This window comes from Euprymna scolopes, chromosome 6 (assembly GCF_053919585.1).
Source record: "Euprymna scolopes isolate OS-2025 chromosome 6, ASM5391958v1, whole genome shotgun sequence".
NCBI lineage: Eukaryota > Metazoa > Mollusca > Cephalopoda > Sepiida > Sepiolidae > Euprymna > Euprymna scolopes.
The window spans coordinates 174,230,352-174,243,865 of record NC_136487.1 but is presented as its reverse complement, the minus strand read 5'-3'; the positions used below and the strand labels follow the sequence as shown (position 1 = coordinate 174,243,865).

Here is a 13,514-nt window from a genome sequence, read left to right as displayed (position 1 = left end):
GAAAAAGTTTGCACATAAGTTTAATTTTTTTTTTAAACGCAAACTAAGTACATGAAAATAAGGTTAAGAAAAAGAAATCATAATGTTTTATCAGTTAAAATAAGAAAAGATAAGAAAAACGTGATTTGCTGATGGGAACGCCACACCCAAAAGATCTGTCGGTGAGAACCCGACAGCAGGGGAACCAAATGACGGCCTATAAAAGAAGAGAGGGGTGGCTGTAAAACTTCAGATCTCAAATCGTCTTCAACACGACATCAAGAGGTAAGAACTCGGACGCTTTTTGTTGAGATTTTCTTTTGATTTTTGTTTGAACATCGCAAAACGTCACATGTGTGACTTTTAATTTGTGTGACTTTTAATTTGTGTGACTTTTATAACAACTCTCTCATTAATTCGGTGACGCTTTGATCGCGAGAAATCCTGTTTTACCCAAAACGTGTAATTGTATTCCCTTCTATTGGTCGAGATCATTGTGTAATTTCCACTGAGATAAAAGGTTAGTTTGGCTTGTCGATTTATTGGATTCATAGGGTTGATTAACTAGAACAATATATATATATATATATATATATATATATATATATATATATATATATATATATATATATATATATATATATATATATATATATTAGCAGGCGTGCTCGGCGTTGCTCGGGTGTTTGGAGGTGTATGCTGTGCAAAAAAAGCAAAAAAACAAAAAAAAAATGGTTAATTTTTTAAAACTTTGACCCCTATTATGACCCCTTAAGATTTATTGTTTCAGGCTCAAATCACTTTATTAAGTTAGATCCATGTTCAAGGAACCTATATCTAAAATTTCAAGTGTCTAGACCCAAAATTGTCGGAGGAGTTTGGTAGAGTTCTTAAAGATTAAACTGTTGAAATTTGACCCCTTAACAGCCAAATTTCTGGCTGACACCCGTCACATCGATTTTCCCAAATCTCAGTACCCGGTATTTCAAATTTCGAGTCTATAGACTAAATATTGACAGAGTTATTGCATAGGGAAATGTACACAGACAGACAGACAGACAGAGAGACAGACAGACAGACAGACAGACAGACACGTTCACTTTTATAGATATATAGATATATATATATACATATATATATGTATATTTATATATATATATATACATACACATATATACACATACATATATACACACATATATATATATACATACACACATATATATACATATACATACATATATATACACACACACGCATATATATATATATATATATATATATAAACAAAGAGACTCGACGTTTGCCACGATTGAATGACGATCAACAAATGTTCCAGATATTATTGCCATCGAAATCGGTGAAAACGTCCTTTTTTCAATCAAATCCATTGATTGCCTGCTCTAGTTGGGGACCCATCGCAGTGCACTTGGGGAAAGTTTCACATGCCTCTCTTCAGTGACTTAGTTCCCAATATATGGTAGTCTTCATTGCACTGTAGAGAACATTCTGTCGATTTTCTCAAAAATATTTCATATAATATGGATTAAATAACATATTTCATATAATATGGATTAAATAAAATATTTTATATAATATGGATTAAATAAAATATTTTATATAATATGGATTAAATAAAATATTTTATATAATATGGATTAAATAAAATATTTTATATATGGATTAAATTAAATATTTCATATAATATGTATTAAATTAAATATTATATATAATATGGATTAAATATAATATTTTATATAATATGTATTAAATTAAATATTTTATATAATATGGATTAAATAAAATATTTTATATAATATGTATTAAATTAAATATTTTATATAATATGGATTAAATTAAATATTTTATATAATATGCATTAAATAAAATATTTTATATAATATGGATTAAATAAAATATTTTATATAATATGGATTAAATTAAATATTTTATATAATATGGATTAAATAAAATATTTTATATAATATGGATTAAATAAAATATTTTATATAATATGGATTAAATAAAATATTTCATATAATATGAATTAAATAAAATATTTTATATAATATGGATTAAATAAAATATTTCATATAATATGGATTAAATTAAATATTTTATATAATATGGATTAAATAAAATATTTCATATAATATGAATTAAATAAAATATTTTATATAATATGGATTAAATAAAATATTTTATATAATATGGATTAAATAAAATATTTCATATAATATGGATTAAATAAAATATTTCATATAATATGGATAAAATAAAATATTTCATATAATATGGATTAAATTAAATATTTTATATAATATGGATTAAATAAAATATTTCATATAATATTAATTAGATAAAATATTTCATATAATATGGATTAAATAAAATATTTTATATAATATGGATAAAATAAAATATTTCATATAATATGGATTAAATAAAATATTTTATATAATATGGATAAAATAAAATATTTCATATAATATGGATTAAATAAAATATTTTATATAATATGGATAAAATAAAATATTTCATATAATATGGATTAAATAAAATATTTTATATAATATGGATTAAATAAAATATTTCATATAATATGGATTAGATAAAATATTTTATATAATATACATTAAATTAAATATTTCATATAATATGGATTAAATTAAATATTTTATATTATATGGATTAAATAAAATATTTCATATAATATGAATTAAATTAAATATTTCATATAATATGGATTAAATAATATATTTCATATAATATGGATTAAAATATTCATATAATATGGATTAAATAAAATATTTCATATAATATGAATTAAATTAAATATTTCATATAATATGGATTAAAGAAAATATTTTATATAATATGGATTAAATTAAATATTTCATATATTATGGATTAAATAAAAATTTAAAACGCAAAAGACAAGTATCATTGTTCACTTGTGCTCTAAACAAACAATCATTTTGAACGTCACTCTGTTTTATCAAAGAGTTTACTGTTGATTTTATGCGCCGCCCATTCTGCTTGTGCGGTGATAAGACTTCTCAAATTCACTTCAGATGTTTACTTTGATCAAATTCGAACTTTTCTGTTATTAAACTTTTTTGATTATCCATACTTATCGGAGGCATGTCGATACAAAATCTAAGCTCATTCTTAAACGCAGAGTACATTTTTGTTTAATTAAAAACGGCTCAGACGTTTCGAAGTCTATAGGGAACGAACTTGCACACACTCAAAGTTATATATATATATATATATATATATATATATATATATATATGAGACAATGAGAGTTAAAAATTAAGTCACAAAAACTATATATTTATTTAATAAGGGTATACAAACATTTACCTTGGGGATAAAGGGGACTCTTTATACCAAGGTATTTCAAAGCCTAATGCTTCTCATCAGAAGAGTAGAGAAGATGCTTGGTAACACAATGAGAATGTAACGTCTTGCGAGGGGTTCATCAGGAACTAAATAAATAAATAAAATTAATGATGTTGTTTTGTGGGACTAATGGAGATTCTGTCTGTTTGAAGCCGACACTATGATATTACTTCTATATCTGAAGCCGACATTGTTCTATAATTAATTGTTAATTCTCGATGTCAGTTTACTATACGATTTCAGATTAATTTCTAATCTTTCAATGTTCAATTAAGGAGGAGTGGTGTAATATGTTTTATATTGTAATGTCAATATCACACATTCCATTATTTCTACAAGCATTTTAATGCTGGATGCTCTGATGAACTACGATCCCTTGTACCCGTCGACGTAAATACCCTGGACAAATCCAACAAGCAGCAAAATCCCACCTTTACACAGAAAATATCGTTAGATGTAACAAGGCCTTCTACTCTAATAGTTTCTTCCCTAGAACTGCTAGACCTTGGAGCTTCCTTCCGGGTCCCTGCTTTCCCAACTGTACTGACATGCAGAAGTTTGTAATGTGAACATACATTTTTCTGCTCAACACCCTCCACAGTATCCCTGCAACTTATGGCCTTGATAGTATCCATCTACATCAAAGTCGCACTGTGCCTTGTTTGGGGGGAAAATGGAATAAAAAAGATTAAATAATTCTGATTAAAACAACATTATATCTTCTTTTTAATTTTCCTTAGGGAATATGTATATTGCAGATTCAACTCATTCTCAGGTCGAGCACTCTTGTAATGATATCGTCTACTACTACTTTAGCATAATGCAAAGCTATTTGTAATGAAAACCAATAGAGCACTGTAAAAGTGTCGATAAATGATTATGCAAATCACTGTTAGATATCATTACTGACGACGCCTGTTCAAGTGGTCTGATTGATAGAGCTACTGATCATCAACTCGATGGTTGTTAGTTCGATCATCCCCTTGGGATAAGCACTAGTCTAAAGGTATCTGCGCGATTTTATATATTTATATTTAAATTGTGTATATTTAGGCAGTATTTTTCCTTTGAGCAAACATTGTTTATAAATTAGCTGCCAAAATAATTTAATAATTCTATTTTTGTGTTCGTTCCCTTTTCAGCCATCATGATGAAACCATTCCTCGTTTTTCTGCTTGTGGCCAGTTGCCAGGCCCTCGAACTTTTCGACACCACAGGTGAGTTGGAAGAAAATTGTTAACAAAAATATCTTTATTAATCAGTTTTAAGATATTTTGGATAAATCTGTCTTAATATCGAAAAATAGATCGCTAATGCAATTATTTGCAATAGTAATATCCGGCAATATTCGGTAGTATACTCATAATATTTTTTTGAAAACTATATCGACATTTTAGCCTTCAAATATTATATTCTTGTTCCAATCAAATAGATGTAAAACTATACGAATGAATTTCTCGCTTTATTTTAAAGATAGTGACATATTTCCTATCGAGATAGAGTATACTATGGAAGGAATTAAATCTAATTATATCCTATTCTTCTAAACAACATGCTGCAACGATCCACAAGAAAAAAAACCGACGAAGCAGAAATAGAATAGAAATAGTTGTTTTTAGAAAATAAGCTATGGAAAATAAATGATAAATGGATCGGCTTTAAATTATAGATTAATGACTCTTATTTCGCACGCATATGTAAATTAGACATTAACATAATAAGTCTCTTTAATAAGTCTCTTATTAAGTCACTATATCTACTACCAGGACCCGTCTCCCGGCGTTGCCCAAGTGGAATATAAAATGATTTAACTCTAAAAAATTTCTTAAAAAAATAATATGGTATTTTCCTACGATAAAATGAAGTGTGAAAGCCATATGGTATATTTTGCTGGGTTAAAATAAAATATCCAAATAGTACTTATCTTTACTTTTACAAAGATAAATACTATAGAAGCAAAAATACTATAGAAGCAAAATACTATAGAAGCAAAAGGATGGAAAAAACTGTGGGAGTAAAATACTTATACAAGACGGGTGCAAATATATCACAGTTTATGAATATTCATTAGAAATCGTTGTCACAGCGGTAGTGATTGTTACATCTACTATCTATTGTACGTTAATTTCCTGAAACAAAAATTGATTTTGGTTCGCCGTACCACTTATAATAACGACAAAAATACACCGAAACTACCAGAAAATGCAATGAAGCGCATAAATTAGGAACTCGTGTCTGGAAAATCTATAACAATGTAGTAAATAATGAGAAATTCATAATCCCCTTACTATCCAAGAATCACGAGGTTGTTTTTGCACAACAACCGAGAAGGTTAATATGCTTGCCAATTAAGAAAATTCTACATTGAACCCAGGAAATCATTCCTTCCCTGATTTTCCTTTGCAGACAGAAACCACACTAGATGATCGGAAAATCACACCTTCTCAAGTGCATGATATCATAAAAAATCTAGACATCTCAAAAGCATGTGGACCTGATCTCATCCCGGCTGTGCTATTAAAAAAATCCCCCGCTGAGGTTGCTCCACTCCTCTCCAAACTTTTCAACAAATGCTTTGATGAATCTTGCTTTCCTGACTGCTGAAAAACTGCTTCTGTGGCAAAAGAACTGATCCATTAAATTATCGCCCCATTAGCTCGCTCTCTCTTTTCACCAAAATATTTGAGTCCATAATTAATCAAGTCCAAAATATTTGAGTCCATAATAAATCAAACCCATTATAGTCCATAATTAATCAAACTCTAGTTCAACAGTATTCACTCTCTTTTTTCGCAGTGTCTGATGCAAGTGTATTGAGGGCTTGTACGAATAGCTCCCGGAAAGTTAGGCACAATTAAAAATAGCTGTTGAATCCAACCAATTATTGTGTTTTTAACTACGCTGAGTGAGAAACAGTTAAAAATGGCGGTGAAAAGTTTAGAAGCAGAGATTAACATGTTGACCTACTTACAAGCAATTCGCAACAGTACACGAACTAAATTGCCATAAAATTTTATGAATAATGTGAAAATTTAAAAGAACGACATCACATTTCGTTCAGATTGTTTTGTTTGCGGCAAACACAAAAATGCAGATAACATTTTATTATATAAAATACTCCCTTTATTAAAATGAATAATGTTTTATAGTGGCAACTCCCATTTGTCTCTTCGTTTTGATATAAGTTTGTTCTTCTTTATAATCAGTTTTTTGTGCCATTTGTTTTCAGATTTTGAGGTGACGAAAGTGGTCGAATTGAAGAATCTGGCGAAAGTTGCCGAAGAGGAAATGTTCAAAGCTCTGACAAAGGAATACCCCAATGAAGACCCCAAGTAAGTGATATTCCTAAAATTATCGTATATATTGCATACTGCTACTGTGCTACATATGTATAAAGTATAATGGTTAATCTTTATTGTTTGTTTGTGGAGAACGATTACAGTCATTGAGAGTCGATGAGAGGTACCGGTTATGCATATGATATTAAGAAGTTTTTCCGGCATTTTGAGGCCTATGCTTTTGCCATTTGAAGATTTCGAAAGAAATCAAAGCTGAACTATGTATGCACATATGTAGCCAATAACATTTGTATAAAATAAAATTATACAATAATACAGCTCTATTTTTCATTGAGCACTATTTTATATAAACCGGAATTTCATTGAATTAACATCTAAGAAACCGAGTGGAATTATGTACACTTACAAGAAAATTTATTGTTTCATAAAGGAATGCAAATAATTATGAAAGTTTTTTTTTAATCCATGGATTTTCAATGAATGACTCATCTCATCGGAGGAAATATTATTAGCAAAATATATGTGGGTAATTATAAATTTTGCTTCTTAGCACATAAATTGAAAATTAAAATTGGAATGATAATGTAGAAAGGATACTTTATGTCGAAATAATAAGGATCCAGGAAAAATTGCAGAATTCAATGAATACTGGTATATTCCAGAAGGATATGCGTATTGAACGGCATATTCCAGGCTGGAAAGTAAGATCCAAGTCATGAATATTTTTAATATTGTAGAATTCTTTAAAAAGTTTTTTAAATAGTTCGATATTCGTGCAAGCAAAATACTTGAATGAATTAACATACACACACACACACACACACACGTATATATATATATATATATATATATATATATATATAGTCATCCACATACAGTACTGTTTCGCTGTTTCACAGCTCATCAGTGCGGCTAGACAGGCAACTACCTCAAGCCAGGATTGAAACCCGACCGTTTGTACGGCAGTCAAGGCTCCTAACCATTACGCTATTGGCGGCTGCTTGAACGAGTAGTGAGTTTAACGATGTTTTTAACATCGTCTGAAATACATATATATATATAAAATGTGAAATTTAAAATGGAGGCGGAAACACCTACAGGCTCGACGTTTTCCCGTCTTATACGGCTTTCTCATGAAGGATGGTCAATGACTACCCCGTTTTGAGAAATCCCGCATAAAAAAGGCGAAACGTCTAGCCTCTAAGTCTCTCTGCCTCAATTTTAAATTTTATATCGTCGGATTTTAATCATATATATATATATATATATATATATATATATATATATATATATATATATATATATATATATAGTTACTCGATCTAACTTCGTTAAAATTCCAAACTTCGTTGGTTGTGTCAGACTTGGATATTATAAACATATCTCAATATTTTATTTTTTCCCGTTTGATATTTTTTACTCTATTGTCACTCGTTGTTTTCTTAGAATTCCTATTCAATTGCCCCCATTATTCCTGTTTTTGACAGAAAATACGTTCAAGTGAAAATCAATTTTTCAAAATGCTTTCGATTGATAATCTGTTTGAAAATCATCGATACTTTTTAATCGAACCCAACAAGAAATAAAAGTCACATTTCTCCAGCATTCATGGTCGTATAATCTTTTCATTTTACCAATAAAATCACTTCGAACACTTAAGACGGCTTCCATGATTCTATCGATATTCTAATGAATATAGTTTCTTACAAAAATATTCGCAAATTCCACAATTAAACATGGGTATAATTGATGAGAACAAACTTCAAATACAAAAAAACAAAAAACAAAAAGGGTGCGATCAAATCAGGCTGTCTAAAGATATTAGCTTTCTGACCTAAAAAAGCACCAACGTTATTAATGTTATTGTTTTCTTCCTTTCCACTTGTAAAACTTTATAATATTTTGCCAAGACAAAAAGAGAAAACAATTTGCTTTACAAAAAAGCAAATAAAAAATCATGAATAAAAATTCGAAGATATAAAGAACTTGATGCATAAAAACTTTTACCAAAATAAATGGATTCTGCATTAAATAACATGAAAAGGGTTGATATACCGTAAAACAAACCCACCAAACCAATTATCTACAAAAAAAGAAAAAAAAAACAACAATAAACAAACAAACGAAAGAAAAACACAAATAATTTCTAGGTTTATAGTTGACATTTCACGCCATTCTTCGGACTATTGTTCTCACATTGAATGTTATTTTCACAAACTTTCAGACGATATTAATCCGAACTTCTTCAAGTGTATCCTGACAATCTTAGAAAACTTTCTGTCGAATTTGGAAATTTCCGACGAAACCTTTATTTGATCCGCGGGAGTAACATGCTCTCGCCTTGTAATCCATGACTGAGTAGGAGTTCTACGTAACCCGTAATTGTATTTTAAGTGTCGACAGTACTGAGGATTGAACCTTCAACCACCAGGATAGTGTAACTTTACAACTGATTCTTATCAAGTGTTTTATCAACTACACCATTGCGGACAATTTTAGTTTGATTCTTTTGCACAATGATATTATTTATCACTATATACTATCTCTAATTATTATTATATACAGGGTGGCCACAAAGTCACGCACCAATGTTAATTAAAAAAGTTTAAAAATTAAAAAGTTATAGTAGTAACATTTATTCAAATTCAAAGTTCTTTACAAGGATTACAATTAACATTGGTGCGTGACTTTGTGGCCACCCTGTATAACACACACATACACACGCACACACGCATACACACACAATATATATATATATATATATATCGCAATTAAGAAAGGGAAGACTTTTTTCTTTAATACAATGTATGGTTAAAAGTCATAAAAGAAAGGAAAAAGAAACGCAGACGGGAATGCCTGTTGTACTTAACGTCATTAGACCTTCTTCTTGCTCGTCCGTCGGAATCGACGATGACCAAGGTATCAATCAATTCGGCGTCAGGGGTTTGTGGGTCCTGAGATGGCTGATGAGGCCAATCCGTGCTCGGCAGACTCTTCCACACTCTGGACACGTGAAGGCGGTATCGGCAGGCTGTGAACCGGCAGCTCTCTCCTTCCTCCTCTTGCGCTTCTGCTGGTCGTGTGTCATGCGTTGATTCTCTGCCCTGTCGGCTCCTAGGCTGATGACGCAACGCCAGGCCGAACGTTTAGCAGCGCGACTCTCCCAAGACTGGGGGCTGATGTCAAAGTCTTTTAGGGACGTTCTCAGACAGTCTTTATATCGTTTCTTTTGGCCCCCTGCATTCCGCTTTCCCTGGCTGAGTTCCCCATAGAAAAGTTGTTTGATCCCCAAACATTAGACCTAAAACACACACACACACACACACACACACACACACACACACACACACACACACACACACACACACACACACACACACACACACACACATCAGTACATATATCATAACTGTAGTAATTTTTTAAACATATATATTTTTTCTCGTGTTTTTCCTCTCCTTTACTAATAAAAGAATCTTTTCATATAACACTTGATGAGTGAGGGCGAAACCGGTGAGCTGACTTTTTGTTTTCTCTGTCACTTTCAACATAAATATTAATAAAAACCTAAGTTTCTTCTGCTTAAATGCAATATTATAGTCTTGCCCCTTCCAAAATATATACTATCAGATTGCCCGGCGTTGCCCGGCCGTAAACTACGTTTAAATATTATATTTTGATCTATGCAGATTTCATATTTTTTTTAGTATAGAACCAATTATTATTGTACCCAATATATAGTAATAATTTAAAACTTTGAAAAAATATGACTTGTGTGATAGCTAAAATTGAACCTAAAGCATGTAGCCCCGCTAGCTTTATTCGCTACCATCTCAGTTAACAACGGATGGATATCAGAACTTTAAAATGATCTGCGCACGCGCATACAATTATATTTGCGCATGCGTAAAAATAAACATTTAATCGACTAACGTCTGCAAATTACAAATTTTTCAAAAGTTTGGCCCCTAAGCAGCTATTTATGCCAACTAAAAGCAAATCGAATTCGTCCTACAGCTCAAAATCCTCTATATATTAAGTTTAAATTTTTTTTGATATAATAAAAAGCTGGTCATGCAAGCGGAGCTTAGATACGAAAGTAAAGAATATTAATAATAGAAAAGTATTGGTGTGTCTAGATTTATTGATCAATTTGAAACAACCATAAAGAACGTTCATAACCTCTACACACTGTATTGTATTGCTTGAAATTTATCAATAAATCTATATATACCAGTATATACTTTCTAATATCAATATATTTTCTTCTTGCATATATATATATATATATATATATATATATATATATATATATATATATATATTGTTTATTACATCAGCAAGCAATATATAAATATTCCGATATATAGTTTTGTCTTTTCTGTAATGTTATATATATATATATATATATATATATATATATATATATATATGAAATAAAATAATATATATATACATATATATATATATATATAGACATAGATATAGATATAGATATATATAGATATATAGATATAGATATATAATTGCACTACAGAAAAGACAACGCTATATCTCGGAATATGTATATATTATTTGTCGATGTAATAAAGAAAAAACATCAAATGTTATATGCTCTTTCTGTCTCTGTCTGTCTGTCTGCTCTCTGTCTCTGTCTCTGTCTGTCTATATGTCTGTCTGTCTGTCTGTCTGTCTCTCTCTCTCTCTATATATATATATATATATGTGTGTGTGTGTGTGTGTGTGTGTGTGTTACTTATGTTTAAGAAAGAAACTGATTGGAGCATATAGTAAGGACACTTTTTCTTTTTCTAAAACTTGATATAAAAAAATATATTTAATAGACATAACTGATAAATATGTGTGCAAGAAATTTGTGATTTTGTTTTTCTGTTTCTGCAGGATGCTTCGTGAACTTTCCCACCACATCGCCCTTCTTGTTAAAAACGAAGTCGATACCGTTTTGGCACTCGTTGAAAATGGTTCCAAGATGGCCAAGAAGGTACGCATAACACTTGTGATCTAGTTATCTACCTTTCTAGGTCTTGTACCAAACATGAGTTAATCCATTGTGTTTCCATAGCAGTTTTTCTTAGATAATTTTATCTAATAAGTCGTACTTTATTATTAAATTAACAAGAGATTCACCTCAGCTATTTATGTATTTCTTTAGCAACCTCTCACTCTATGTTTATTCAACCGCCCAAGAATTGTTCTTAATGCCCTTATGAGTATTTAAAAAAGAATAGCTATCTTTTTTAGTGTTGTCCTACAATTTATACTAGTGTATCACTACACTCCATAGGCCTAATCACGTAGACAAACTGGTTCTTGTTAGATCACTGAAATTAATCGACGTTAATTAAGAGTAAATAAGTATTTCCGCTCATCTCGACATTGTTTCAAGTCGTCCTGGACTCCTTGCTACTGGAATCAAGCAGTGCCGATCAGGAGAGATTATGATTAAGGATTGCTCAACCCTTGCCTCACAATTACGTGCACATCTACCTTTACAGGGAGCATCCATTGTTTTTCGAGATAAAGGAGGCAGTATTACTACACACTATAAACATGTACGTGAATTAGATGGAAAATATTAAGTGTCTTTAGGTCTATAACTATAATAATACAAAAATCAATAGGTCTATAATTTTTAGTTATGCAAAACAATGTCATAGCGTATTTGTCACAGCTCATGCATTTTCGAGCTGAATCAAAGTTAAATAAATAGCGAGAATGTAAATGGAATAGCCGCCAGGAGCGCGCTTTGTAACTCATATCTCAGTTGCCACTCTAAAATCGACGAACCCATCTCTTAACTATGCTGACATCAACTTCATCGGCCTTGTAAACGTTCGACAGGCGTCGATGAATGTTGATCGGATCGATTTTTTCTGCTTGGAGGAATTCAATGACACATTTCTGTTTCTGACGCACGTCCATGGCAGAGGTTGCTTTCTTAGAGTCTTACACCGTCAATATCTTCAACAGAGAGAAAAAGCTTTAAAATCATGAATGCATCAGTTCAATCATCATAACAATGCAATTTGCAATCTTCTCTGATTCATTCGCACGGGAAAAAGAATAGGAGAGGCATAGACAAGAGAATATAATTCTATGAGACGCCTTCAATAAATTTCCAGACTTTTTTTTTGTATAAGCACTTTTATTGATAGTTACCACATGAAATTCAAGTCTCCTTTGAAGTAATCTCCACTGGCTGCAATGCAGTTGCTGCACCGTTCCAACACCTTATGGACGGCCCATCAAATTCTTTTGTGTAGCAGTCTACGTCACAAAGGAGACCAACAAAAAATAATAATTACAACTAGCTTTTTGTTGTACAACGACATTTATTTCCTCGTTCTCGCACCACACGTAACTTCTCGTTACAGCTATGACGTGACCGTTTTCTCGAACGTCATCCACCTCTCTAACGTGACCGTTTTCTCGAACGTACTCTGGAACGCCATCCACGTCTTTAATTTGATTATCTTCTCGAACGTGCTCTCTTTTTTTTTATGGTTTCCCTTTCTCTAACCATGACATTTCGCTCACGGCTAGGTATTTGCATATAGCCATCCTCGCTATGTTACATTATTATTATTATTATTATTATTATTATTATTATTATTGTTATTATTGTTATTATTATTAGTAGTAGTAGTATTATTGTTATTATTATTGTTATTATTATTATTATTATTATTATTAGTAGTAGTAGTATTGTTATTATTATTATTGTTATTATTATTATTATTAGTAGTAGTAGTATTATTTTTATTATTATTGTTATTATTATTATTATTATTGTTATTATTGTTGTTA

At 30.5% G+C, this 13,514-nt stretch overlaps 1 protein-coding gene across 1 annotated transcript in view; it reads left to right on the top strand.

Annotated features, from left to right (window-relative positions):
* The first annotated feature begins 210 nt into the window (after positions 1-210).
* Positions 211-13,514, top strand: part of LOC145278356 (uncharacterized) — a 17,182-nt gene continuing 3,878 nt past the window's right edge. Inside the window, exons 1-4 of the mRNA XM_080130647.1 lie at positions 211-264; positions 4,530-4,604; positions 6,617-6,719; positions 11,589-11,688. Coding sequence (XP_079986773.1) covers positions 4,535-4,604; positions 6,617-6,719; positions 11,589-11,688 — 273 coding nt within the window. The 5' untranslated portion in view covers positions 211-264; positions 4,530-4,534. The remainder of the gene's footprint in view (positions 265-4,529; positions 4,605-6,616; positions 6,720-11,588; positions 11,689-13,514) is intronic.